General features: G+C 43.7%; 6 protein-coding genes across 7 annotated transcripts; 4 read left to right on the top strand and 2 right to left on the bottom strand.

Moving 5' to 3' along the window:
* Positions 1–1,066: 1,066 nt before the first annotated feature.
* On the bottom strand, positions 1,067–2,288 carry LOC127782931 (uncharacterized). Its single transcript, XM_052310212.1, has one exon. The coding sequence runs from the start codon at positions 2,286–2,288 to the stop codon at positions 1,587–1,589; it is 702 nt and encodes a 233-aa protein (XP_052166172.1). The 3' UTR covers positions 1,067–1,586.
* A 3,117-nt stretch (positions 2,289–5,405) lies between these two features.
* Positions 5,406–7,159, top strand: LOC127781112 (30S ribosomal protein S16-2, chloroplastic/mitochondrial). Its single transcript, XM_052308018.1, has 3 exons — positions 5,406–5,649; positions 5,876–5,921; positions 6,675–7,159. Exons 1-3 carry the CDS (start codon positions 5,517–5,519, stop codon positions 6,907–6,909), a joined length of 414 nt encoding a protein of 137 aa, XP_052163978.1. The 5' UTR covers positions 5,406–5,516; the 3' UTR covers positions 6,910–7,159.
* Positions 7,160–7,694: 535 nt separating this feature from the next.
* Positions 7,695–9,811, top strand: LOC127781111 (pathogenesis-related thaumatin-like protein 3.5). The gene is made up of 3 exons (XM_052308017.1): positions 7,695–8,716; positions 8,783–9,053; positions 9,317–9,811. The coding sequence occupies exons 1-3, from the start codon at positions 8,152–8,154 to the stop codon at positions 9,630–9,632; spliced, it is 1,152 nt and encodes a 383-aa protein (XP_052163977.1). The 5' UTR covers positions 7,695–8,151; the 3' UTR covers positions 9,633–9,811.
* Positions 9,812–10,199: 388 nt separating this feature from the next.
* Positions 10,200–14,881, bottom strand: LOC127781314 (oxysterol-binding protein-related protein 4B-like). 2 transcript variants are annotated; one of them, XM_052308252.1, is made up of 6 exons: positions 14,573–14,881; positions 12,954–13,121; positions 11,653–11,898; positions 11,412–11,508; positions 10,910–11,307; positions 10,200–10,527 (listed from the first exon to the last, which is right to left on the bottom strand). In XM_052308252.1, exons 1-6 carry the CDS (start codon positions 14,573–14,575, stop codon positions 10,273–10,275), a joined length of 1,167 nt encoding a protein of 388 aa, XP_052164212.1. In that variant the 5' UTR covers positions 14,576–14,881; the 3' UTR covers positions 10,200–10,272. The 2 variants fall into 2 exon arrangements, with proteins under 2 accessions (XP_052164212.1, XP_052164211.1); XM_052308251.1 differs by lacking the exon at positions 14,573–14,881 and having other exon boundaries at positions 12,954–13,133.
* A 4,332-nt stretch (positions 14,882–19,213) lies between these two features.
* On the top strand, positions 19,214–22,122 carry LOC127781880 (uncharacterized). The gene is made up of 9 exons (XM_052308942.1): positions 19,214–19,510; positions 20,713–20,826; positions 20,924–20,992; positions 21,091–21,110; positions 21,192–21,244; positions 21,322–21,352; positions 21,439–21,517; positions 21,709–21,839; positions 21,925–22,122. The coding sequence occupies exons 1-9, from the start codon at positions 19,318–19,320 to the stop codon at positions 21,982–21,984; spliced, it is 750 nt and encodes a 249-aa protein (XP_052164902.1). The 5' UTR covers positions 19,214–19,317; the 3' UTR covers positions 21,985–22,122.
* Positions 22,123–23,308: 1,186 nt separating this feature from the next.
* Positions 23,309–26,391, top strand: LOC127781879 (uncharacterized). Its single transcript, XM_052308941.1, has 9 exons — positions 23,309–23,612; positions 24,111–24,326; positions 24,419–24,521; positions 24,611–24,690; positions 24,772–24,849; positions 25,214–25,305; positions 25,465–25,576; positions 25,748–25,873; positions 25,975–26,391. Exons 1-9 carry the CDS (start codon positions 23,406–23,408, stop codon positions 26,074–26,076), a joined length of 1,116 nt encoding a protein of 371 aa, XP_052164901.1. The 5' UTR covers positions 23,309–23,405; the 3' UTR covers positions 26,077–26,391.
* The last annotated feature ends 897 nt before the right edge of the window (positions 26,392–27,288 follow it).

Genomic DNA, 27,288 nt, shown 5'->3' with positions numbered 1-27,288 from the left:
ACATCTGTCAAACAGTCAATAGGCATGGAATGTTTTTTCAGACAGTAGGAGTACTCTTTAGCACTCGTTTCACAGCAAGTAGTAGTACTACTAGTCATGTGCACTGCACTACTATTTCTAGTGCAATTATTTGTTTATCTTATTGTGTTTGCATAGTTAGATCCAACACTCCAATATATAATTCTCGTCTTGTTGAATTATTTCCTCGTGATCCTCTCAATCAGAAAAAGAATTTGTGCCAGGTGCATATACTCCAAACTAAGTGGCATATCCTTAACCATATATGCATGTGCAACTCTCTCCAAATTGTTTCTTTAAACCCAAAAAACCACCATATATCTATTTTACAAAAAAAATTCGAAGTTGCACAATCTGTTACAAATCAATCCATCTCCCATTCACTGGTACAAAAGAGACATTTTTCGGCAATTTGGAGGTACTAGAGATACATCATCGCTATTTCTATGTAGCGACCAAATAAAGTATTTTTTTTCCGTTTGGCGGGGTTAAATTAACTATACGGCCGACTACATTATTTCACTCGACAAGTTTGGTTACTGATTAATCCATCTCCAATGATTGCTACAGAAGAGACATTTTTTTCGGCGATTGGAAGGTACTAGAGATACATCCATAATATATTTTATAATGAAATATGTATAAATCTTTTGCGTATTCCCTAACTGATGAAGTATAAAATTTAATATATTTTATGCTTGATTACCTAGCGGTCGGTGGTGGTTTATGCCCTGACGACAAGCTAGGCGGCCAAGCAAGCAGACAGGTTTGGTCAGAGTCCATTTTTGCTTGTGTTTCAAGCCAATGGCAGCCTCACATCACACCGGCACTTAGGACTTTTTAATCAGCGAGTGATGGTGCCAATAATTATTAGCAGCTTAGCTCCAAATACAGGCACAGTTTCATGGTCTCCAGTTTTGTCACTGGTCGCTTTCTGCTACCGACTAAGCAATGCTGTGTTGTGGCTAACTGAAAACCATGATGAATTAATTTGTGGTTAATTTTGGGTTTTCTGATCTGCTGGTAACACAGCTACAAAAAGGCAAAGCAAAGTTATATTGAGTGATGTAACTATCAGAACTTCTTGCCACGGCAAGTTAATTTGCAGCTTAGATTTCAGAAGATTTGGTGATGCAGAGACAGGCATGATTTCAGGTTTGCTTGCTTCAGTTGTATATATGGGCATTATGAGTAGTAGGTGTTACATTATGAACAGGGAGAAAATGTAAAGAAGCCGACCAAAGTAGAAGAACTTGTCCCAATGTCACCAAGTTATGGCCATATTTCATTTTCGTTAAACGATAAAACAAAATTAAGCCAAATGTGGAACAAATTGAGTGGACCATTGCACTGTCCGTTCAATTCGAGAAAATTGACATTGTCCCATCATTAAAAGTGGGTTTTGCCCAAATACCATCCTACAAAATGGATTCGATAAAATACCACTGTCAATATAGGGTTACACGCTAAAATACTACCTCGGACCAAATCGCCCTCTTCTCCTCTTCTTCCTCCCTCCATCACTATCAGCTCTCGCCGGCGGCCACATTGCACCGTTGACGGCACAATCAATTGCGCAGGACAAGCAGATGGTATCGTGGGGGTGGGGGAGAGGCGGGGGATGTCACCTGGCCTTGGCAGCGGGTGGGGAGCGGCTCCGTGAAGGGGACGACGACGACGAGAAGGAGTGGGAGTGGGAGCGCGACCGGGACGAGCCGGAGCCCGAGGAGACGAAGCGGGACTGCGAGCGAGAGGAGGATCCCGAGGAGGAGTGCGAGGCGGAGCAGCCGCGGCGCGGCTACGACATCGTCTCCGGCTGCTACTGCCCGTGGCGCTCGCACTCCCGCTCGCGCCGTCGAGGTGGAGGCTGGCGTGGAGCCTGCCGGCGGCCGAGGCGCGAGAGGAGGCCTCGCGAATGTGGATATGGGGCTTGAGCTCGGGCCCAGGCGTGGGGTTTTGGCGCCGAACGCCGCGGCGGAGGAGGCAGAGGCGGATGTGGCCGTTGCCATCCTGCCCACGCCGCTGCCGATGGTGGCATTGTTGCCGCCGGCGAGAGCTAATGGTGTTGGAGGGAGGAAGAAGAGGAGAGGAGGGTAATTTGGTTCTAGATAGTATTTTAGCGTGTAATCATGTGTTGATAGTGGCATTTGGGCGAAAACCACTTTTGACGATGGCACAATGTCAATTTTCTCGTTCAATTCACTATAGAGCTCCAGCCTAACAATTTCACAAAAATGGCTAGATATTTGCTCCACGCTTCGAAAAACCATTTTCCTTATATTTTCTTATTATATTGCTTAGACCACTTATTTTAAATCAATGGCAATAATCTGTTTAATAATCTAAATCAAAACCGGGCCTTAAATTAAACAAAGCCAAAATGAAGTAACCTCATGGAATGGAGCCTCATCATTCAGAACAGAAAATTGCAGTAACTAATCACTAGTAACTTTGAAGCATCAAGGGTGACTGAAGATTTTTCTTACATTCACATAATCTGAATTTGGAAGATATAAAAAGGTGTGGCGGGAGTGCATGAAAGCAACAAGAATAAAATTCTCTGCAGGCAGAATTGCAAAAAATTGAAAGGATAAGCAAGAAGCATCCATTCACAGCAAGCAAGAAGCAACCATGCAGATGCTTACGTACCTCAACATTCATATCAGACTAATCACTTCTTTATCAGCTGAAACCTCACAAACTGACATAAATTTACAACCATAAAATCGCCTTCTTACAGCTTGCATTTTGAAATGGACATCGTCATCAAGAGAAGGAGACAACAATTAATCTCATTGTACTACTAGTAAAACTAGTTAGCAATTAAAGATGTAATTAGCGACAAATCAGCTTGGACGTCATCACATAAATACGTGTAAAGAATTATGCAACAGAAAAAGGAGTTTAATTAATTTGTGTACACAATGCAAAGGGAGGGAAACGTGTCACATGCATGAACATCAGTCTTAATGTATGTAGTAGTAGTATACATTATTGTATTTTGATGGCATATCATAATTATTCCAAACGACAAGATTTTTTTTCTCTTTTCCTTTAAAAAACTAATAAAAGACAAGATTAAAGTGCCAGATTAAATGGATGTGGTGTAGGAGAGCTAGTGATCTACTACTACTAGGTCCAACTAACTAATATTCGAACATATCTATTTGAGATATTCAACCATTTGCCATATTTAAATATGTCAATTAACTTTTTGCCATTGGACCCACATGTCATAAGCACATGTGGACCCACATGTCATAAAGATAGGGGTGACAAATAGTTATTTGCCAAATCTAAAAGTGGCAAATAGTTAAAAGCCCCTATCTATTTAGGCAGGCTTGAATATATTGCTCCATTAATTGGTACAACTCTACTGCATTTTTGTATGGCTCATATTATTTGTCTCTAAGTTGCGGTAGCAGATATAAATCTCGAATTATTCCCTGCCATGTGGGGGCATGTACCTAGCATCGTGCAGCTGAACAGCAGACACCAATTGGTGGATTAGCTATTTAGTTATTCCTTAATTGCGACCTGCTACTCATTCCCAAAAAAAAAATGAATTGCTACTCAATAATACTACTAGCTGCATCTTGTTTTTTTGTATCTTGGTCTAGTGAGCAACTGATAGAAGCAAAATTTTCAGAGGAAACAATGTGATCTCTCTCACATGTAAATCGTAGAAATCAAATTCTGACAGACTGAAATTAGAGTGAACCAGGAAACTATACAAGAATCATCCATCTGCTGGCACTCCATGCTAACTATGCGAGGCTGTGTTTAGATTCAAAGTTTGGATCCAAACTTTAGTCCTTTTTCATCACATCCACCTGTCATATACACACAAATTTTCAGTCACATCATCTTCAATTTTAACCAAAATTTAAACTTTGGATCCAACTAAACACAGCCCTAGTAGTAAAATAATCAGTTAATTTGAGCAGAGAGTCTGTTGAGTTGTTTCTTGGCATCGATAATCTCTAAAATAGTAAATGTAAAATTAGCTGCAAATTATTCAGTGACACTGTCGCTGTGACATAAAGCTCCCGCGTTAACTGTTCAGTGCATGGTCGGTGGTGTGTGGCGTCAGGCGTGAGCAACAGTATGCAAACAGGGAGGGAGATGAGACAGATCATCAAATCTCTGATCGATCTGTGACGATGAGTGATTGAACTTCCAGAAGCAGCTCCAAGGATGGTCCATGGTGAAGTCAGGCCAAACCGCCAAGGCCAGAAAGGAAGCCAGCATGAGAATATGCGTATCAGCTTATTAGCCATCGTCGAAATTTAAATTTTGAAATTTAATTTGAAGCTGATTTTAGGGTCTTTTGTTGTAATTTATTTTTTGGTATTAGCTTCTAAATCATTAAGAACATATCAATAAAAAAATTACCCACAAATTACTTTTAAGTCGCTCATAAGCCATTTACTGCTTATACCAGCCCTAGCTTAAGGAAATTGCTAGGATATTAGAAGCACTCCAATATTTGGGATCCCCTAATATTTATATTAGAGCCAGTTAATTTTGTTCGCTTTTCTATCAAAATTTAGTAGGGCCAATATTTTAGTAAGAGGTTAATCCAAATACCCCGTGTAAACCAATACCAAAACTTGTACGCATGCATTTCTCTCGTATTCTAGTGACAAGTTTGGCAGCAAACACAACACCTACCATACCAAAGACATCCATACATAAAAGAAGACATGGGGAAAAAAATAAAGCAGGAACTGCAACTGTAAAAAAAAAGGAAAATAAAAAGAAAATGAAGAACAAAGTAGATGAACAAGTCCAACAATGAAAAGAGAACTGAATAAAAACCAGAGTATAAAGAGGTACTAGAAGGAAAAATAGGACTTGATCGGCAGGGATTGCTGTTGTAGCAATTGAACTGCTTCAGCCAGCATAGAGAATTTCTTCCATCCTCTTCTCTCTCACTCTTCTTCTATCTGGGGCTCCGGGCAGGACGGCGCCGCCGGCCGATGGGTGGGGAGGAAGCCGGTGGCGGGGAAGCAAGGCAGCGGCGGCGGTGGCAACCTCCTCTCTGTGCTCGCCGACGAGGAGGAGCGGCGGGCGACCGCAGCGGCGGAGCTGGAGCCACACGCGCGGCAGGCGGAGGTCGGTGAGCTCCTTCCAAGTCCAAATCCGGCGATGAGGTGGGAGGAACGCGGCGAGAATAGCTGGAGTGAGACCAACGAGGCCCATCTCTCTAAAAAAGCCCATTACGGCCCACACAACAAAAGTAACAAGCCCATTACCGACCATCTCGCTAAAAAGCCCAACAAGCCCTATCTTGCTAAGAGGCCCACCTCTCTAAAATCATGGACCAACTTGCTAAAAAAAGCCCAAAAAAGGCCCATATACCTGCCCTTTCGTCTACCTCCAGTTCCTCTCTCTCTCTCTCCTCTCCTAAAACCCTCGCCTTTTTCTGAGACCCAGAGCGGCGGCGAGCGCCGGCCGGTCGCCGGCGGAGGAGTTGGTGTGGAGAGGGCGGGGAGATGGTGGTCCGGATCAGGCTGGCGCGGTTCGGCTGCCGGAACAGGCCCTTCTACCGGCTCATGGCCGCCGACAGCCGCTCCCCGCGCGATGGCAAGCACCTCGAGGTCCTCGGCTACTACGACCCGCTCCCCGGTACGGCACCCTCTCCTCCTTTGGCCTTGATTCTCCTCTTGCCGTGATCTTCTCTTCCGGAATCCTCATCCAGCGTCGTGTCTTCTTGGGGGGGAGAGCCACCTGCCTTGGAAATGTTGGGATGTTTGTAGTTCAATAATTGATGGTGTCTTGGGATGAATAGGGAGTTTGAAGGGTGTAATGTTATTGATGATAAGTGTGGTGATTCTATTTGGCTGTTTTGCAGGGAAGGATGGTGGCAAGAGAATGGGGTTAAAATTCGACCGGGTGAAGTGAGTATACTTTCAGTGTTTATCCTTGTTACAATAACCGATCATAAACGAACACCATGGTTCATAGTCATGTCAGAACAATCTGAAATTGGGTTATTGTCAGCTCGTAATTTTCTTTTTTGTTGGTTTTCAATGAAGCAACTATCCAGCTAGTCATCGGTGTTAATGCCTGTAATTTTGTTGACAGCTTGAAGCATAGAAAGATCAAAGTGCAACTAATTTACTCATCCTTTGTTGCTACTAAAAATCTCAAATCAAGATCTACCTAAATATTGCCTTGGCCCTTTAGGATGAACGCATAATCTTCAACATCTAGAGTATTACTAGCAATAATTATTTTGACATAATGTAATTACAGTAGTTTCTACCAGTCTAAAAAAAATTCCAGTAGTTTCTGGTAAATAACAGACAGTTTTTTTTTTTTTGCATGTCTTGTTGATTCTAAAAAATGGGGGTTTCATTCTCTATTTAGATTTTCTCATAGATTTATGCAGAAAGAAGCTGTTTTGTTACTTTTGTATGATGCAATTCCTTATATTTGCAAATTAAGCAACTTGGCATTAGTCGTAGCAGTGAGTGTGAAGTTTTTATTATCATTTTTATCCTATTGATGTCTGATAGCCATAGGGCCTGAATTCGATCTTTTGTGTTGTCTAATTGCTTAATTGACGCATTACCATTCAAGTGCATCCTTCAGCATTCTTCATTGACACTGTCCAAAGTTCATCATCTGCCACTATTGCCCTGGATCAGGTATTGGCTATCAGTTGGAGCACAGCCATCGGATCCTGTGGAGCGCATCCTCTACCGTGCTGGAATTCTACCTCCACCTCCAATGCTAGCTATGGCCCACAAGGGTGGGCCTCGCGACAGACGTCCTATTGATCCCATGACTGGGCGCCCCTTAGACCTTGAAGGTGTCACAGTTGTTGATGATTCTCATACTCCCAAGAGTGGTGATGGAGCACCTAACGAGGAGACAGCATAGATGAGGCATGATGATATATCTGTTTTAGCATATTGTGTGGTTTTGCAAGATTAAAAAGTACTGTTTGTGGCCTTTCTGATGGGTGTTTGAGCCTGTGACTAGTATGTTGTGACCTTTCTTGCTGACCGGCTTTATTGATCTATGCTCCTGTCATCTATTCTCAGGAACACGAACCTGGAAACATGAGTTGTTCTTTTTGATAAAATTTGTATGTTGTGTTCCAATGAATTTTACAAACTTGCATGCATTATATTTCTCTCGGTCTTTATTCACTTGTTGGCTTCTTCAAGGGACAAGGGTAGAGTAAGGCACAGGAAGAAGTTAGCAAGGGTTGTGCTGGGTATGTGCTAATATCTTAGGAGATCATTTTGTGTGTGATAGATCCTATAGTAGCAGAGTAGTTGCACGTATTTTCTCTGAAGCATAAAGTTCATTGTCCCTGGATGGTTATTCTTTATTTGTGATACCCAACTGGAAGCTATCCTTTATCCAATCTGTTAGGAAAGATGGTATGTTTATTTTCTGGATCTACAGCGGTAGAATTAGGCATATTTTTTGGATACCTAGTCTGTAGTTTTATACTGATGAATTTTTTTAGATTTGTATACAGTATAATTAGATGTGAGAAATTGATACCTTTCTTGTAGTTCTTACTTCTTACTAATGCATAGCGAAAATTGTCCCCTTGGAAGCACTGTTCAGGGAGAATCATAGGATATTCTCACAAATAGGAGTGTGAGACTGGTACATAAATATTAAATTGCACTAGTTGATCTAATTTGAATGCCCTAACTTATTTCACACTGCATTGTATCATTTATCATTTATGTATACTTCACATAAAACATAGTATTTTAGGCTGTATAAATGGTATTTATATGGACAATGAGAATTGGTTAAGGCTGATGAAACAAAGCATATGTAGTCAACAGCTGAAGGTATACACACTCACCAAGTACAATAAAGTACTGTTAGTCATCTCCTAATTTCATTTTCACCTTTATCCCTTCCATTGTTACATAAGGTATATCTTGTCAATGAGGCCACGTCATACATGCAAAATGCAAAATGCTAAATCAATCTCACCAAGAAACCCTTTCTTTCACATCTCAAACAAACTCCAGTCAGTTTAAAGTCTCCATCCATGTCTCAAATCTCTCAAATCATTTCCCTCCAAAACCAAGAACAGTGGCAAGTCTCTCTCATCTAGAGACTTTAGCTTAGCTAGCTAGGCTACACGCCATGGAAGCACCAAGAAGTTGGAGAGCTCCAGCGTGTGTGATCTTTGTGCTCGCACTAGTGGCGCAGTGGTGGAGCTCGTCAACGGCGGCGAGCTGCAGCTTCACGATATCCAACCACTGCGCCCAGACGATATGGCCGGCGACGCTGGCCGGCGCCGGCACGCCGCAGCTGGCCACGACGGGGTTCAGGCTCGACCCGGGGCAGAGCGTGCAGGTCCCGGCGCCGGCGGGGTGGTCCGGCCGGATATGGGCGCGCACCGGATGCGACTTCTCCGGCGCCGGCGGCGCCGCCGCCGCCGCCGCCGCTGGCGCGGCCGCGTGCCAGACCGGCGACTGCGGCGGCCGCTTGGAGTGCGGCGGCACGGGCGCCACGCCGCCGGCGACGCTGTTCGAGGTCACGCTGGGGAAGGGCGGCGGCGGCGCCGGCGCCGGTGACCTGGACTACTACGACGTGAGCCTCGTCGACGGCTACAACCTCCCCGTCGTCGCCGTCCCGCAGGCCGGCGGCGCCACCGGCGGCGGCGGCGGCTGCGCCACCACCGGCTGCACGGCCGACCTCAACCGCTGTACGTGTCGCGCATCCATGCACGCGTGTCGTACGTGTTTGCGCTGACGTGAGCATATATCTGCAGCGTGTCCGAAGGAGTTGCAGGTGGACGGCGTCGACGGCGGCGGCGGCAGCGGGACGGTGGCGTGCCGGAGCGCGTGCGAGGCGTTCGGGGAGGAGGAGTACTGCTGCAGCGGCGCGTACGCGACGCCGGCGACGTGCCGGCCGACGGCGTACTCGGCCATCTTCAAGACGGCGTGCCCGCGCGCCTACAGCTACGCCTACGACGACGGCACGAGCACCTTCACCTGCAGCGCCGCCGCCTACACCATCGCCTTCTGCCTCCCTCCCACCGGGTAACCAACCCCAATTCATCAACCATTTATTTCTCTCTTTTCAACTACTTCCTCCGTTTCATATTACGAGACTTTATATGATTTTCCACATTCATGATTCATATATATATGTTAATGAATCTAGACATATATATATGTATCTAGATTTATTAACATTTATATGAATATGAACAATGCTAGAAAGTCTTATAATATAAAACGAAGGGAGTAGCTCGCATCTCAACACTCACATTCCGACGATCTTTTGCCCATGGTCTGCACAGGTCGAACACCTCCGGTGTCACTCCGCTGATTAGCTCGCCGTCGCCGGCCAATGGCCAGAACGGCGCCGGAGGCAGCACACCTCCTCCGGCTGGCAACAATGGCGCCGGGATAAGCAGCTACCAGCCGCCTCCGACGGAGGACATCAATGGTGCCGGGAGCGCCGATCAGCCGGCGTGGATGACGATGCCGTCGTCGGCGAGCAAGCGGATGATGCCGTCATCGTCGGCGGCGAGCACGCGGCACAACCAGCTGTGGTCTCTGCTGCTGCTGCTACCTGCATTGCTCTTGTTCCATTTCAAGCAAGAGTTATTGTAGGATTTTCTGACACTGACAATAGTAATCAGAAGTTCAGAACTCCTCGTGTATGTATAGCAGTTGTAAAACTTGCTTACAAATTACTCCTAGATGTTTCTCCCACTGCTAACTTAATTAACAAGTGGGGAAGAAATTATGTAGATAGATTACAAGAAATGAAAAATATAGCACATATTTGTGAAAAAAAAAATGCTCCCTAACTGTTTCAGCGGAGATTGATGATTTGCCACTGTGTATGCTCTCATCGTCGCAGCTAATTTTTTTTTATTTTTTAAACTTGTTTTTAAAGCTGATCTTGTGATTTTTCATCATAGTCTATTTTCCGAATTTAGTGTAATCTACCATTGTATTTTAGACCGTTCATAATATAAATATAAAAGTTTTCCCTATAAATTACTATGATCGTTTTTTTCATATTTCTACCGCTTACCGGTTGTAGCTCAACCAATCTTAGGCTATGTCATGCGGCCCGATCTTATGAGTAGCTACTGTTTGAGATAATTCTGTTATTGAAGAAAACTATAAAAACGCAAAGAATCGGCCATACTTCACTTGACAAGTTAAAACAAAATTCAAATCATCAGCTATGTTATAGATTTATATAGTATATATAGGATCATCTGTTACATGTAATCTACAGTCATGAGGGGACAATGATCGGAGCTGGAGGCACAGATTTCTCCAGCGGCGAGCATTCCCAGCTGCCTTTCTTGTCCTGAGACAGCGAGAAATGCTTGGGAATCCAGACCTCTCCCTTGTCGTTCCTCTCTCTGTCTAGCCTCCTCGCCGTGTCCTCCACTCGTCGCTTCGCCTGACTAGATCTCTCCCAGTCTTTCTTCAGGATGGCATCGCTCACCTCGCCCCAAACCACCACAGATTCTGAAGGTGACACGCCCTGAAACACAATCATGACAAATTCAGTATTGGTCACTGATTTTCTGCTTAGTTTGTAGGTTAAAGTTTTGTTGAACGACTGAAAATGAAATCAGTTAGACTGAATTTTATCTACATGGACAAAGTTCAGAGTTCTTGTGAACATAATTGGTAGGGTAACAATGGTCAGTGAGGTTTTCATAAGTTAGTACATCTTTGGTTCCTAATTCAGTGATATTTTTTTCTTTTTTCCTGCTTAGTTTGTACGTTGCAGTTGTTGAATTGAATCATATGTGGACTTAGTCTGAATTTTATCTCTGGGATACTGCCATCTGAACTTGCAGCATGAAAAAATGCACAAAGTTCAGATTTCTTGTGAGCACAAATTGTCAGAAAGAAGTTACCTCTTGGTTTCTGACCACAGGTGTCTTGAGGTCAGCAATGGCGGATTCAGCATCGTACAGAACCGACACCTTCCCGGTCTTCGCATCCTTCGCCGACACGATCCGATCCCAATGTCCATCAATCTCGCAGATGATCTCTCCTGATCTTGAGCTGAATATCTTACCCTTAACACATCTTGGATCGCCACCTAGTCCCAGGAAAGCGTTGCTCCTGTAGTAGATCAACTCTGCTTCGAGCTCGGACTCCTTGCAGACGATCCTGACTGTCCCAGACCACTCCACTGATGGAGCAGGCAGCAACCTGATGAGCAGGTTTGGGCAGTCGATCTCGTAATTCTCGCTGAATTTCAGAAGCTTGACGTGCCTCATGCCTTTCACTGTCGCTTCCACGCTTGTGCCTTCAGAAATGAGCAGGAAATGGAGTAGAATTTCAGACTCTGAAACTTGGAAATTGATGGGCAGGAAATGGAGTAGAATTTCATTCTGAATCTGGCCTACGTACCGTGGAATTTCGGGATTGGGTTTTGGCACCAGACGAGCTCGATCTCACCGTCATCGTCAGTGGCATGCAGTGCAGAGACCGGAGGACGATGAGACACCTGAAAAAGACCACAATTTTCTGTCAGAGATTCAGAAACAAATCATCTGTAAATTTCACAAAACTACAGATACATGGCTACATATTTTAACACCAAATTTATCGCGAAACTACAAATTTAACGCATGACATTGTGATGAATCACCTGCTCGAGAAGAACATGGAGTGATCCGCTGGAGACATGGTGGGTCTCTCCAAGAACGGGGTTGTACGGCGCGAAGCCGAAGATGGGAGGCCTCGTCGTCGAGATGCTCCAGCCGACGACCGCCGCGAACCGCTCGACGGCGTCGCTCCCCTTCGCGCACCGCCGCAGGTAGTCTTTTCCGACGCAGTACACTCCCTCGCCGTATAACTGGAGCTGCGACTTCGGCAGGTTGAACGTAGCAGGCAGCTGATGATGACAAAAATTCAGACAAATTCAGAAGAAAAAATTCAGTCAAATTAACGTCATTTTGACTGCGAAATTACTGCTAGACAGTGACTGATTAGATGATAGTAATTGATTAGGCTAGGTACCAGGAAACTGAAAGTGTTGACCACATTAGTTAACATTTATCCCCTACTGATTAGATGATAGTAATTGATTAGGCTAGGTACCAGGAAACTGAAAGTGTTGACCACATTAGTTAACATTTATCCCCTACTGAGAAACCGAAAGCTCTCAAACTAAGCAATCACGAATCCACATCCGAAATTTGAGTTCCTTTTGTTGAAAAACAGGCGTGCCCCCATGGACTATGCCGTTCATCATGCTTACATATGCAACTACGCAAGTAGCAATACTATTCAACTCTTGAAGCTTGTGTTGATTTTATTTTTTGAAAAGTCAGCTTGTTTTTTTGTTCGCTCAACACCTACTACTCCTCATTTCCCACAAACAAAGACTAATCCACATGATTAATTAGTGGAGCAGTATTATGTGAAAGCTCCTGATTTGAAATACAAATATATAGGCACAACTTTTATACACCAAATATAGTTGTATTATTACTAACCGTCGTTAGCCAAAATATTCAAAGTTCATTTGACTTTCTCGAAATCAAAATACTCCTTATAAAAGTGAGCAAGGAAGTGTTGTTCAACTATTGAAGCTTGTTTTGTTTTCTCTTAAAAGTATTGAAGCTTGTTCTCTTGGTTTACTCAACACCTACTACTACTCCTCATATCCCACAAGCAAAAACTAATCCTCATGATTAATTAGAGGAGTAGAGTACACTACTCCACTAGCTAGTCACTCCCTCCCCAAAATCATTGCTGATTTCAGGGTGATATAATGCTCCTGACCTGAAGTGATTAGATTAACTAGTAGTAAATCCAAATTTAAACACTCTCGAGATTGGAGTTTCAAATGCATGCACACAATAATCACACAATGCTATGCCTAGCTAGGATCAAGAATGGCTAGCAGCTGAGCTGGGGATCAGTTTCAGTTTGATGATTTGGTACCTGAAAGTGAGAGAGATCGGAGCCGGGTCGGACGTTGCGGAAGAGGCTGAGCACGCGCTGCACGAGGTTCGCCGGCCGGAGCTCCGCCGCGAGGCCGCCCTCCAGGGACAGCGGCGCCGTCAGCACCGCCGCCGCCGTCGCCGCCGCCGCCTCGCTCCCCGACTCAACCTGCATCAGCATCGATTGGCGAGAGCTGGACGGTGAGGTTTTTGTTCGTCTCGTCGTCAGTCACGGGCTCAGAAAATGACCAAGCAACCCCAGTTGCATGCTTCGATGCAAAATATGATATTAATACAAAAGAGTAATTAATCTACAGTAGTAATTTTGTCAGACAGAGACGAGTAAAACTATGGGAGAGTTTCGATCGAAGCAGACAGAGGAAAACGAAAGGCTGGCACAAGAGAACAACAGCAACAGAGAGCCAGAAAAATGCAAGGAGACGAATTAAATCACACAAGTGAAAAAAAAATATATATGCTGCTACTACTACCTTAATTATTATTGTACGTAGTGTCGCAGTCAGATAACCAATTAAGAACAAGAACAAGCGATGCTGCGTGTGAAACTTCCAATTTCCAAATCGGCAACGCGAAGAAATGAGCTAAATTACAACGAACGGGAGGTAGTAGGAGGGGAGAAAAGGACGCGAAACGTCTGACCAACTGACCAAGATCGAATTTTTCTGTACAACACGACGTAGTATAATATTCCCATTATTATTAGCAGTAGGTGACAGAATATGTTTATCTGAACTCTTTAATTGTTTTTTTTCTTTCGGTACTATATATGTAGACGTGTGATTTTAGAAAACGATGAGAGGAAAGGAATCTAAGAGGTAGCTGAAGGTGTCGCCGGCCAATTGGCGAGAACGACGACTGGATTATAAATCAAATTATCAACAAGGGTGGAGAAGAGGTCAGCGATGCAATGGCCGGCCAATCGGGCCAAGAAAAACAAGGAGGGGAAAAAGAAATATATTCCGTTTTGGAGTGTGGATCGAGGCCGACATGTATGTATGCGTAGTTGCGTACGCCTGGTTTCTTTTCTGCAACGAAAAGCAAATTAACGGATGCCTCTTTTTTCTTCTTCTTCTTTCAGAATGGATATATTCGTGTAAGCTTTCGATCTGTAGCCGTCATGTGCTATCTTGTGTGGTTGACGGTGAGAAAAATGGAGAGCTTGCAGTAAGAGAGGTCAGTCGATTCGAATGCAATCTTTTAACGTGGGTCGCTGATATATGGACCTGATGAGTTATGAAGTTTGAGAATATGTTTTTTTTCAATGCATATGCATGTCAAGAGATTTGAAAGTAACGAAGGCCAAAAGCGAGAACGGAAAGGGAGACGGAAGAGAGAGGGCATGCCAATTGCAAAAGGCAGGGAGAAAGAAAAGAAAGAATCGATAGATGGAGCTAGCTAGTGCCAAGTGGCGTGGCAGGCATATGCATGTCGATCGGCGTCGCCGTCGTCGAAAGAACCATCGATCGGAATCTCATCGAAGGCCGCCGCCGCTGCCGCCGCCGCGCGACCACGGCGGCGCATGGCCGGACGGCGGCGAATTCATCGCCGAAAGATAGATAGAGCATATATATATATGTGCATTTGGATGAACCCACGTACCATTGGATATGTCGGATCGGCGACGCCGATCGATCGATCTCTCGCCGGCAGGGCTATTGGCGGTCGCCTCCGACTCCGACCAGCTCGGCGGCGGCCGGAACAGCGCGCGCGGGAGCTAGCGGGCGGAAGGGTCTCGCCGGGATGAAATAATTCCCGGCAGCTAATCTGGTTGGTTTAGCGGCGAGGAGGGCAACGTAATCCTCCTCCTCCCCCTTCCTTAATTAATTTTGGCTGATTGCTAAACTGCTATATTTTGTCGCGCGCGTGTCGTCGCTCGCCTCCGCTCCTTTCCTTTCCTTTCCTTCCGTCTCGGGGTGGTGCCTCATTTTTATACGCGCGTACGCCCGCTTTCCCTGCCACGCCGACGCCCATGCCCGCGTCACGCCTAGTGGATCTTGCTGCTGCGGGCTGCTTTGCCAATTGCCCACACGCCCCGCGCGTTTCGTGTGCGCCGCGCGCCGCCGCGCGTGGGCGCCTGTACACACACCACCACCGCGTGCATAGGATTCAGGAGGGCTATAATCTTTCGTCCTCTATCTCGATCAGAGCAGGTTTAGGCCTTTGTCCGGAATAAGTGAATGGAAAAATGAAGGAACGAGAAAAACAAAGGAATTTGATAGGAACGCGTAGGTAAAACAGAGGATCTGATGATGTAGGAATTTTGTGGGACGGTCTTGGCAGTTGCGGGAGGAGCGGAACGCTAGGGTTTTCGACTCTGAGCTATCTTCTATCTCAGTGGTTCTGGAGTCGATCCACTCGGAGGGCTGTCTATGATCATTAGCTGGCGTTGCCGCTTTTAGGGACTTGTTGGGAGTATAGCATGGCTCAGTCCCTTCCCGATGTTTAGAGTTTTGTTTTAGCCGCCATAGTTTTTTCTAAGCTTTTTTTTTTTTGCTTTTTCTCCTTTCCCCTGGCATAGGTCGGTCTTGTTGATTACGTGGTGTAACTATAACTCTTTTCTTTTAATATATTGACGTGTAATTTTTTTACGCATTCACAAAAGAAATTGTGGGATGGGTGTTTGGATGGTTGAAAAAACATAAGAATGGTTTTTTGAAGGAATGCAACATAAATAACCGACAAACAAATTTAAAACCAGCTGACAACTGGGCCTTAGCACTGTCACATGGTCAGTGAGCAAAGAAAGAAGATTGATCTCGTCGGTGGTGTGGTGCATAGAATTTTTCACATGAGATTTGGGCAGATTTTTTTTCCCTTGGTTGTCCTCCAGGAACAGTGAGTCAGTGACAAATGAAATATTCCTTCATTTTTTTTAGATAATGCCCAAAACTTCCTTCATTTATCTTATGACCGTTTTGAGCCACCAAATGGGAGGAAAGGAAAAGTTTTCTGTCAACAGTTTCTCATGAGAATCCTTTCAAAACCCCTCAATCTGAATGAGCCCTTAATAGTGGAGCTAACTCCTAACTAGGAATTTTTTAAAGTACACATGTGAATGTTAGCCGTTCATAAGATAGGATAATAAGGAGGAGATTGATTTCTACTAAGGGGGTAACAAGTGTACTAGGTGTAGTAGAGGGGCAACTCTGAAAAAAAAAAGAATTCATGATACTATTATAATTTTACAGTTAACAGAGGATGTAATCCACAATTTATTCATTCCGGGGGCAATAACCCTGGCAGCCTAGCCCAAACGGTTCAAGGCGGCTGTAGAGGTTTATGTCGATGCGTCACCGAGATGTGGAGGCAGAGATCACTCCCTGTCCCTGGTCGTTACCGCCCTCTTCATCGAGCAGAGCCCAGGACAAAGAAATTAATCACAGTTTTTCAATCCACAGCGCTGCCTGCCCCTGCCTTTGTCCAGCCTAGCTCGCTCGTCTCCTCCCCACCACCAAAAAAATTCCGGCAAAATTATAGGCCTGTCTCCAACACAGACGCGATGTCTACGAGTTTGTGGGCGGCGCTATGGCTGCATCGGCAAAGCTGGTCGTGTAGAACTGTTGGGGAGGGGCACAGGCACAACGGATGTCGTCCGGAACCGCAACACCCTACCCCAGGAGCAAAAATGTATGGTTAAATAATTTTGGAACAATTTGATTTGGTTGTATTGAAAGGTTGAAGAGTTTGTCGTAGAGCTGCCGACTGTGGTGGTGTATCGAGAAGAGATTAAAATTTGAGTTGATTGCATGTTGCATTTTTTTCTTCTCATGTGTGTCATGAAAATAGTAGAATTAGCTATAAGATTAGAGCAAGTTTAATAGTATAGCCCACTACTAGCTCCAATTCATCTATAGCCAATTCATATAATAGTTGCTTACTATATGATCCCACCTGTCATACACACATTGCGTCTTGGAGTCCGCGCTGCAGCTGGCTACAGATATATAGTCCGTTGCTCTTCTCTCTCTTCCATTATCTCTTTAAAATATGTTTATAGCTGGCTTATAGTATGCTACTGTACCTGCTCTTATTGTCTGTGATTTTCTTTCCTCTTTCTTTCTCTCATGTAATTAATGCATGTATCTATCTAGTAGCATGTGTAGAGCATATAATTTTTCAATCACTCAAAGTCTCCCTCTGTGATCAATGCCAGGGATCGACAAAATTCCACAAGATCGCGTCTCTTTGATATTGCCCATCCCTTTTTGACTGTCCTTGCTAATCTAAAGCTTAGATTAGATAGACACCTAAATTTTGTACTACGCCACAAGAGATCAGCCCAAGTTGGATTAAATTAAGCATACTACTACCTTACACCATATGCTTTTATTATTCGTTGAATTAAGTGCACGCTCTTGGACTCATTCGGCACGAGCCACACGACGCTGATCACAAAAAAGTGTCCGTTTGATTTTAGGCTGGATTGAATATATTCCATTGTCCAACTATATTTGCTAGATATTTATCAATAAATTTTCTTCTAAAATTTAACAGATATAAAATACAGTACAATGACAATGTAATTATATTATAACTCGTATACAACTGCAGTGTAATTTATATATTATTACTACAATGTAATTTTGAGCCGTTCGCTTTGCTTTAAAATATACCGCTATAAGTGTAATTTGATTTGGAGAGTGTTGTTCATGGTTCGGCTCAATCGCATTGCCAAATTTGCGTGCTCTCTCTTTTCAGCGTCAGCGTGTACGTGTTGTACAGATCCCCTGCAAAAGGCGCGTCTTTTGTCCTGTCACTGCTAGAGCTAAAGCTAGCTGCTGCGTAATTGCCGGCGTTAATTGTCACCGGCGACGGAACGAAACATATCCTCCAATTTTGCAATGCACGGCACGTCGCCTCCGTTGGAAGCAACGGTTGCTCACCACTCACCTGGGATGATGCGAGGACGCCGAGGAGAAGAAGCAAAGCACCAAATTTGAGAGTTTGGCCCTTCAAAAAAAAACTTATTTAAATAATAGGCCAATGCCAAAACTTAAAATGAAAAACTACCCACAGCCTCACCCCTGATAGTGCTAATATCCAATATCTCAACGCCGGGTGTTTTGGCGCCGACCTACCACCGCCGTGACGCTATATGCAGGCTTTTTTAAACTAATCAGGTAGAAAAACTATAAATTATATATGTCAATAAGAAAAAGTAAAAACCAAGATAGTTATGAGAAAAAATGAGAACACCTAGCTTCTTCACGAGGAAAACTCACCAAACACCTCAAACAATAACCAAACTTACAGCATTAGCTCGCGGGGATCCGATGCCACGCTGAAAGGAGGGGATAGAGAGAGAAAAGAGACAAGAGAGTTAACATATGGGTCCAAGGGCATTTCTGACATTTCACGTGGTTTATCTCTTCTTCAACCAGAAATTGTTATTTTAATGGGTGAGGTGTCCAGCAGTAAATATCCAACTTTGAGAGTGTATTCCCTTAAAAATCACTTAGCACAGTGTCCTATAACTAAAACGCAAAGTCACAATACCCTGCAGCAAAATTTGTCTTACTGTAAATCTATAATTTGTGATACAATATTTTAAATCTATAGTTTTGTAATAAATTTTGCACTAAATATGTAGTTTTATGATACACATTCTTAAATATGTAGTTTTCTGATAGTTTGGTAAAAGTAGTGAAATTTACCTTTTTTTTAGAGGAAAACTAGTTGTTTCCATTAAACCATAGTTTCGGCAGAATCGCCGATAACCAAGACCTCCACACCCGGAGGCGAACCGTCCCAACTGAGAACAGAGTTTTGGGGACTGTTACAGCCAAATGATGCTATAGCATCTGCCAATTTATTACATTCACGGGGACAAATAGCTAACTCGAAAAGAAATAAAAGTCGAAGCTATAATCTTCTTCGCTCCCAGGACAAGACCCCCATCACTGCAAATTGTAGATTACCTTCCTTCAGGGCTTGAACCAGCATTAGTGAGTCGGACTCCAGCTAGATGTGCGCCATACCCCTGTGAGCTGCCGCTTCTACTCCCTTCAACGCGGCCAAAACTTCAGCGTGGAAGTTTACGTTTTATTTCAAAATAAGTTGGGAACAAGTTTTTTTTTTTTTCAAAAAAGAGATGATCGTCAAAATTTGGGAAGCCGAAAGTCCATGGCGGCCCACCTCGAACCACTCCGGAGCTGGGCCCAAACCCCCGGCGTCCTCCGGCCCATCTCAGCCTCTCGCCGCCCCCCGGCGAGGCGATCCTTATCCACCACCGTTTCGCGTCGCGTCGGCACCAGCGAAGAAGGGGACACGCGACGCGACCCCGCGGCCACCGATCCGGCGGAGGCGGGGCATTCCCGGCGGCCAGATCCGCGGCGGCGCCGAGGATGACGGGAGGGGGAGGGGGTGGAGGAGGCACGGCGGCGCAGGCGTACGGGGAGGCGTGGTACTGGGACGAGCGGTACAGGAAGGAGGCCGGCCCGTTCGACTGGTACCAGAAGTACCCCGCCCTCGCGCCGCTGCTCGCCGTCTACGTCCGCCGCCACCACCGCCTCCTCCTCGCCGGCTGCGGCAACTCCGGTTAGTGCACTGCCACACTACTCCCCTGAGCCCCTCTGATTATATCATACATCCCCCTCCCCTCCGCCGCTACTAGATCGAGGGCTCTTTGATTGGTGTCTCGTCCATTTCCTGGGATTTCCGCGCGGGATTGCTGGTGGGATGAAATCAGACTCAGGTTTCGTGTGATTTCGACATGGGTTGGGATTCCTGAAAGGATTACTGTTTGGATCAGGCCCGGGCGAAAATTGTTGTTTGAATCAGCGCCATAGTGCAACGCAGGCCGCCGTTTTCTTGTTTGGATCAGCGCGGAGTGTAATGCAGCTAGCCATTTTCTATGGATCCTTGGAATTTCTTGGTTTGTTCAATGCTGCTCCTAGAAATTAAGGCTATGATTAAACTGCATCCGTTCGACATTAGGGTTCATATGCTTGAAGAAATGCATTACAATCGAAGAACTTGCCATTTTGGCACATCGTGACAACATGGGTGCGATCGATGGGTTTAGAGTGGCATGGCCTGTCAATTTGTCGAAATACCTGCTGAATTTGATCGGTCTGTCTAGAACCATGTGCGGAATGCGGTGCATTATGGTCCCCTGTCCTTTGTCAACATTGCATTGTCCAGCTAAAAATGCACATAGCACAAAATGATGGACAGCACTGTGTATAGGCTCTGGTTAGTGCCACAGCATATGAAAATGCACTTGCAGCAAGACAGGTCCACCTTGTACTATAAAGTGACAAAGAAAGCTAGCAATTTGAATCAACAAACCTTCATTACTGTCAATATGGAAAACTTTTTTGAGTGGCAATAGGGAAATTCATGCACTACATTCCTTCATAAGCAAAACTGTGATAGTATTTTGATCATAATATTGGTCTTTTATACAGAAAAGACCCCCTGTTTGATTTATACTATTATCTGACTTAAATAACATATGACAATGGTTTGAGGTGGAGTTTAAATAACAGATGAAAATCGAGGAATGCCATCGATGATCTTCAACATCTTGAACAATAAATTCTCTATTTTAAGTTATTAATTGTATTGCTGATAGTTGGGGACTGAGATATTTCTCAATTTTCAGTCATTAATCTCAAAAAACAATTATGTATAGAACTCCAAAGTTCTGTATATTACTCTGCATTCCTGCCTAGTGGATTTTTCTATTTTAAGTTGGCATTTCTTGTTTAAATAATCTGCCTTTAAACACTGAACAGTTTTTGGTGAAAACATGGTTGATGATGGTTATCAAGACATCATCAACATAGATATATCATCAGTGGTGATTGATCAAATGAAGAAGAAATATCGTGACAAGCCTCACCTTAAATGTATACTCTTCGTCCCCAGCCTTTTTTTGCTGAATCCCTTAGTGAGTGTAATAGTTTATCTTGTCATGTGGTACTATTTATTTCCTACCTTACACAGACATGAAGATGGATGTAAGGAACATGGCTGAATTCGAGTCAGGTTCATTCGATGCTGTTATTGACAAAGGTACCATAGTAAATATAGTGGTTACAGTCTTACCAGGAGCATTTGCTATGTGCATATGCAACATGTCATTGGGTTCTAACCCCATCTGTTGTTTGCAGGAACGCTAGATTCTATAATGGTGAGCCCATTTTTGCCAGTGTACAACATACTCAAATTTTCTTCCTTCATGGTACTCAGATTTGCATTTCTTGTATTGCAGTGTGGCCAAAATTCACAAGAGAATGCGTCTCAGATGCTAGAGGAGGTCAATAGGTAAATCACGCACTTTATTTGTTTGTAAAATCTCCGTTTAACTTACTATAGCTTCTATTTCTTTCTTCTATCTACAGAATTCTCAAGGACAAGGGAGTTTATATTCTGGTAAAGGAACTATATTATTTGTTTACACAAGCATGCTGTTCTTTTATAGTGTCTAGAACTTAACTTTGGATCCCACAATGTTGCAGATCACTTATGGTGACCCAAGTTATCGATTGCGTCTCCTTAAAGACCTGCAGCTTTGGACAGTAAAGCTTCATGTCATAGGTTAGTAAGTTTTTTTCCGTGAGATCAGCTAAACCATTTGTCCATTCATTGGTACTTCAAAATTGTCAAGCTATAAAGGGCAATTGGTATCGCCATTAGTGTGCGGAGTAAACATTTTACCTGCCACTCATTATAGTTGTGCTAAAACACATTTAATTTACACTCTTGCATTGACACTCTCGACATCCCAGATAGATGGGAAAGGAGTCGGGAGCCTTCATGGGAACTGACGAAGCCACTGCCTTTAGATGGTGATAGCACATCAGTTGTTAGTCTTCTTGGCCCAAAACCTGATGTTCACTATATTTATGTCTGTATAAAGGTTAGCCATCTACTTTCTTACCAGAATCATCTCAACTTCTTTGTTGAACTCTTCTTTATTCCGTTTAATGGACGAATCATTGCAGGGCAGCGACGACGGGAAATCGCATTTGGATTCGAGGGCTGAAGTCAATGGAGAAGCATAGTGATTTCACCTCATAACCCTTTTGGATCATCTTGTATAACCAGTGTAGGAATAATGTAGTGCAGATACTGTATAATTATGTTGTTGCTTGATGAATCACTTGGTTTTATTGGCAGTAGTTAATTTGATTTTTCACATATGCCTTATCATGTTTCATGTGCTCCCTAGTAGAAAATGCGACATATTGAGTCCATACAGCTGATCCCATCAAAGTTATGGTTTGAATCTGATTTTGTTTGAATTTGCCTTTGCCTTTTGGATTAGCGGGACAGAAACCTTTTGAGGAAAATAGTAGAGATATAGACAAGGTTGTGGTCTCTGGCACGGAAAACAAGGTAAGTCATCCGCGCATGATTAATTACCTCCGTTCTAAAATATAAGAGATTTTGGATGAATGATATACATTATAGTTCTAAGAATGTACACAAAAGTCTACCTAGTTTCTTAGTACTAGGATGTATCCTATCTATCTATAATCGCTTATATTTTGAGATGAAGGGAGTGATAGCTTAAAAACTTAAAAATGGACAAATATGATTTTTTTAAAGCAATTTTTGTATAGTTTTTTTTTTTGCAAAATATACATCGTCGAGTATTTCAGGGGTGAGCGCACGAAAAATAAGGTAGTAGAAGTTGGGAAAACATAGTGTCGAATTTTAGACTATGGAAGCTTCATATTCTGAGAATAAGCTAGGTAGCTAGGCCCTGTTCTTTTCTCACAAAGATAAAGATTTTATCTTGGTTTCCATTAGCACGCTTTTCAAAGTACAAAACGACGTGTTTTGTGTAAAAACTTTCTATATGGAAGTTGCTTTAAAATATCAAATATATTCAATTTTCTAGTTTGTACAATAATTAAAACTTAATTAATTGGCTTTCTCGTTTTGTGTGCCCCGCTTTTAATATTCATCTTCAAAAGATTCGAACGGGGCCTAGTGGCCATGGGGAGAATCAACTTCTAGCTACTGGATTCTGCTGCGGTAAAAATTCTCACATTCTCAAATTCTGTGGTAAAACTTCTCAGGTTCTCAAGATTTTAGCAGAAACGGTAGCTGGGTGAGATCTCCAAACATGGCTCAAATCACCCGTAAACGACAACCTTAATTACTTCTCAAATTTTATCATGTTAATAGCAAGAAGAAGAGAAAAAAAGAAACGAACAAATGACCTAAACAGCCACCTTTTCCACCCCCAAGTAATAGTAACAAGAAGAAAGCATGATACCCATCCAGATCAAATCCGACGGCCCAGGATACGCCACGTCACCCCCGGGCCCACCCCCCGCACACACCCTCGCACAAAAATCCTAGACCAAAGCCCCTTTCTCCTCCACCCTCCGTAGCCGCCTTCCGCCGCGACTCTCTCTCCTCCTCCTCACCGTCGTCCGGCGGCGCCGCCTCTCCTCTCCGCCCCTCCCGTCCAATGGAGGCTCTCGCCGGTACCGCCGCCGCCTCCCTGCCGGCCTTGCCTTCCCACCAGCCGCGGTCCCGCCTGGCCCCGCGGTCACTCGCCCTTCCCGGCGGCCGCTCGTGCTGCGGGCCCCTCCGCGCCGCCGCAGCCGGTGGCGGAGGCGGCGCCAAGGACGACGCGCAGGCTGGCGTCACGCCCAACGGGTCTCCCGTTATCAAGGTAACGCCGGCCGCCTCGCGTGCGGTGGAGCGAGGAGAGATAAAGGCGAAGGGTTTTATGGTTGGGTATTAGTGTGCTGTGTGAGACTGTGAGTTGATGGGGGTGGTAATACGGATTGGTTGAATCCGGAAAGAGGTTGGCTGTATTAATTGTGTGTAGGGAGTTCAGTTCGATGCTGGATTGGATGCGAGGTGTGTGTGTGGGCGTGCTTGGATAGTTCTATGTTGTCCTTACCGAGGTGTAAATTTCGGTGCTTGATGCGTTTGAAATAGGCTGAGCTGGTTTACCAGATGGTGTGAAAAGATGATTCTTTTGTAGCAAGCATTTTGGAAGCTACCAAATGATAAAGTTAGTTAGGAATCGTGTGTCTGGGTTAGTGTTGATAGTATTTATCGTCATGTTGTTAAGAGAACAAAACTGATGGAGTTAACTCATTTTAGTTACACAAATCTGCATTGTGATCTGATATTTACATGACTGATTCCTACTACGCAACAGCCGAAGAGTGACTCGGCTCTTTCGAGTCAGAATGGAGTTCTTGGATCAACCAAAACTGACAAGCCACACACGACCTTATCAACGCATACTACCACTGACTCGAGTGGATCCAGAGCTGGCTTGTTTAGAACACCTATATCTGGTGGTGTGCAGAGTGCGACTTTTGCCCATGGTCTACCTCCGCCGGCATTGGCTGTTCGCAACTTGATGGAACAGGTAGCTCCTGTTAGTTAGCCCCTTGAGATTCTTTTGAGTCTACTGAATGTGGTCTCCAATTCTCGCCTCATTTGTATGACTGTACTTGGCAGGCGCGGTTTGCTCATCTGTGCACTGTCATGTCTGGCATGCATCATCGGCGTACTGGATACCCATTTGGTTCGCTTGTTGATTTTTCTAATGACTCGATGGGCCGTAAGTTAGCTAATTGATTATTTTTTGGACAAAAGCAATGCAGTCCATTAGGTCCCCATAAGTAATTATTTGGTTGATGCATTGTACAGATCCAATATTTTCACTATCACCGTTAGCAATACACACAAGGAACTTGCTCTCTGACCCAAGATGCACACTTGTTGTCCAGGTATGGAGCTACCTGATATGTTTTACTGGGGCAGCATAGAGGTTCCTTATTGTTATAATAGCATGTGATCCTTCTCCACAGGTACCTGGATGGAGTGGACTGTCAAATGCACGTGTCACAATATTTGGTGATGTATATCCTTTGCCAGAAGATCAACAGGTTTATATAGAGCTGCCCTTTGTTGTTTATATTACAGTCAGCTAGGAAATTACTTTTCTGTTTGTCACTGCCCAATTAGAATTAAAGCGCTAGGTCGTACGGTGATGCTACTATTGTGTGAAAGCCATATGTGTACTGAGATATCACGATAAAATTTTCCAAGCTAACAACTTTTCTGAAGTTAGCCTGCACTACTGTCATGGCATGGGCTTAAATAAAATAGTTTCTTTCTCATTGCTGTTACAGAAAAAAAAATTGGAATGTATGGCCTGTCTTTAATAGTGAATTCAGAGAAAAAAAACTCATTCTTTTTTAGTGATTTTAAATATTTCATAAACTGACCTGAATTACATGCATTCCTCAGGAGTGGGCACATAAGCAGTATGTTGCAAAACATCAACAATGGGCATCTCAACAGTGGGGAAATTTTTACTATTACAGGATGCAGAACATAAGGTCTGGACTTATTAATCTTGTATTTCATTTTGCCTAATCTATTTATGATTTGAAATTTTACCCTTGAACATCTACAATTTTTTTGCTGGAAAGCATTATTGCTTGACATAGATGCCTGTGAAATTATGATTTGTGACAATCTATCTTCAATAAGTACAGCGACATATACTTCATTGGAGGCTTTGGCACTGTTGCATGGGTAGATGTCAAGGAGTATGAAGCTATTCAACCCGACAAGATAGCAGTTGATGGTGGTGAACAAAGCTTAAAGGTTTAGATATTCAATCTGGCAACCATATGCATTATAAATATCCTGTTTATGTATGATATTATCAGCAGATCAACAAGGTCGTTAGGTTATGTGCAAATGCGTACAGATGCGTGATTCAGTAATGCCTTAAAATCTAGCTGCTTCTGATTGTGATTAATGCTCTACATATAGGAGCTGAATGCAATTTTCTCGAAGCCACTTAGAGAGTTCTTGTCATCAGAAGGGGAGGTTGATGATGCTGCACTTATATCAGTAGACAGCAAAGGGATAGATATAAGGGTTCGCCAGGGTGCACAGGTAAAATACAAAAAGTCTACAGTCACTATCAAGGCTATTTTCTTTGAGGCAGGAAATTTCTTTTTCCAGATCCTCCATTTACAATTTTTTTTTCTCTGCAGTTCAACATTCAGAGGCTGGCATTTGATGTACCTCACAAGGTGGAGACACTAGAGGAAGCCAAGAGAGCACTCCACAAGATAATCAAGACAACCAGCAAATAAAGTCTTCAAAAGAAAAGTGAGATTGCAAACGCTGGCAATTTCCACTCTCCTGCAACTGTTTTGTGACCCGATAAAAAGTATTTTAAGCATCATGTAATGTAGCAATAAGTGATGTTTATCAGTTTAATAATGACTTACTTGAGAATTAACATCCTGTGGCTAGAATTCTAGGTGTTTGCAAGAATGTGTATGCTCTCATGCTGCTAGAGCAGCAATGGCCTTGAGGCTTTTTTGTGGAAGCTAGATGCTTTGTATCGGTGGACCTAATGGTTGATGCCCTCATATTGGGATGCAATTTTGACCGTTAAGCATCAACATGGCTCATTTTTCTGTATCCATGCTGTTACATAACAGTGTTGATTCATTGACATGTGGGCCCACTTTTAATATGGCTCATAAGTCAGTTGGACAACTGTAAACAGCACAAAGTTAAGAGTCTCATCCCAGGGGGGCATGATTGAGATGAGAAGAATCCATTACTTGTGTGTGAATCAAACCACACGAATGAAGTAGCCACATGCTGTGTGATAGTACAATACAACCCTATCATTCAGCTATGCACCCAACTTAACATGCCATACAGTAGGCATCGTACATCTCTTTTGGTCATGTGTTTGGTACTGCTTGTCGCACTTTCTTAACACCTTGTCTATATGTCGCAGAGTTAATCGGTTGCTCAACTTGAATACTTGAGAAAATACTACAATTTGTTGGCCACAAAAAATATGGCAAGTCACCAAACAATCCCACATTCTCAGCCCTTTAAAGAAATATTTCTAATTTTTTTAGCATCAAAATTGTATAGTTAGATTTATAATCAGAAGTAGGGCTGAATGTCAAGCTCAGCTCGGTTTGTTAGGATAACAGCTAGCTCGGTTCAGCTCGCTTGCCGACTCGAGTTGTCTCATTAAACTCGTGAGAGAAACCAACATTAGTTTAAGTTTATGAATGGTGTATACAGTCTAAGTATCAAACATATAGGCAAATCAATAAGGAAATCATTTTCATACTTACATATAACTAAATAAAATGTAAAAATACCACTGGAGAGTCGAGACAGCTGCCTGCACGCCACTGGTAGGATGATACATGAACTATGGCTGGTGTTTTAGGCTAGAGATGTCCTTTTCGCTTACCCGTTGCTTGCCTTTGGCTTGCGAGTCGAGCTGAGCGAGTTAGCGAGTCATGACCTTTTTTTTTTTTCCCTCCAGC

The sequence above is a fragment of the Oryza glaberrima genome, chromosome 8 (assembly GCF_000147395.1).
Source record: "Oryza glaberrima chromosome 8, OglaRS2, whole genome shotgun sequence".
Lineage (NCBI taxonomy): Eukaryota > Viridiplantae > Streptophyta > Magnoliopsida > Poales > Poaceae > Oryza > Oryza glaberrima.
This window is presented reverse-complemented; position numbering and strand designations above follow the sequence as displayed.

Bases quoted from the DNA above. Each gene is read 5' to 3' on its own strand.
- LOC127782931 (XM_052310212.1), bottom strand. From the start codon at position 2,288: ATGGTTTTTCGAAGCGTGGAGCAAATATCTAGCCATTTTTGTGAAATT.
- LOC127781112 (XM_052308018.1), top strand. From the start codon at position 5,517: ATGGTGGTCCGGATCAGGCTGGCGCGGTTCGGCTGCCGGAACAGGCCC. The intron at 5,650-5,875 runs GTACGGCACCCT...GCTGTTTTGCAG, and splicing joins CTACTACGACCCGCTCCCCG to GGAAGGATGGTGGCAAGAGA. The intron at 5,922-6,674 runs GTGAGTATACTT...GCCCTGGATCAG, and splicing joins TTAAAATTCGACCGGGTGAA to GTATTGGCTATCAGTTGGAG.
- LOC127781111 (XM_052308017.1), top strand. From the start codon at position 8,152: ATGGAAGCACCAAGAAGTTGGAGAGCTCCAGCGTGTGTGATCTTTGTG. The intron at 8,717-8,782 runs GTACGTGTCGCG...ATATATCTGCAG, and splicing joins CACGGCCGACCTCAACCGCT to CGTGTCCGAAGGAGTTGCAG. The intron at 9,054-9,316 runs GTAACCAACCCC...TGGTCTGCACAG, and splicing joins TTCTGCCTCCCTCCCACCGG to GTCGAACACCTCCGGTGTCA.
- LOC127781314 (XM_052308251.1), bottom strand. From the start codon at position 13,133: ATGCTGATGCAGGTTGAGTCGGGGAGCGAGGCGGCGGCGGCGACGGCG. The intron at 11,899-12,953 runs GTACCAAATCAT...TGTCATCATCAG, and splicing joins CCGATCTCTCTCACTTTCAG to CTGCCTGCTACGTTCAACCT. The intron at 10,528-10,909 runs GTAACTTCTTTC...ATTGTGTTTCAG, and splicing joins CTGTGGTCAGAAACCAAGAG to GGCGTGTCACCTTCAGAATC.
- LOC127781880 (XM_052308942.1), top strand. From the start codon at position 19,318: ATGACGGGAGGGGGAGGGGGTGGAGGAGGCACGGCGGCGCAGGCGTAC. The intron at 21,245-21,321 runs GTAAATCACGCA...TTCTATCTACAG, and splicing joins ATGCTAGAGGAGGTCAATAG to AATTCTCAAGGACAAGGGAG. The intron at 21,840-21,924 runs GTTAGCCATCTA...GAATCATTGCAG, and splicing joins ATATTTATGTCTGTATAAAG to GGCAGCGACGACGGGAAATC.
- LOC127781879 (XM_052308941.1), top strand. From the start codon at position 23,406: ATGGAGGCTCTCGCCGGTACCGCCGCCGCCTCCCTGCCGGCCTTGCCT. The intron at 24,850-25,213 runs GTTTATATAGAG...TGCATTCCTCAG, and splicing joins CTTTGCCAGAAGATCAACAG to GAGTGGGCACATAAGCAGTA. The intron at 25,874-25,974 runs GTAAAATACAAA...TTTTCTCTGCAG, and splicing joins GGGTTCGCCAGGGTGCACAG to TTCAACATTCAGAGGCTGGC.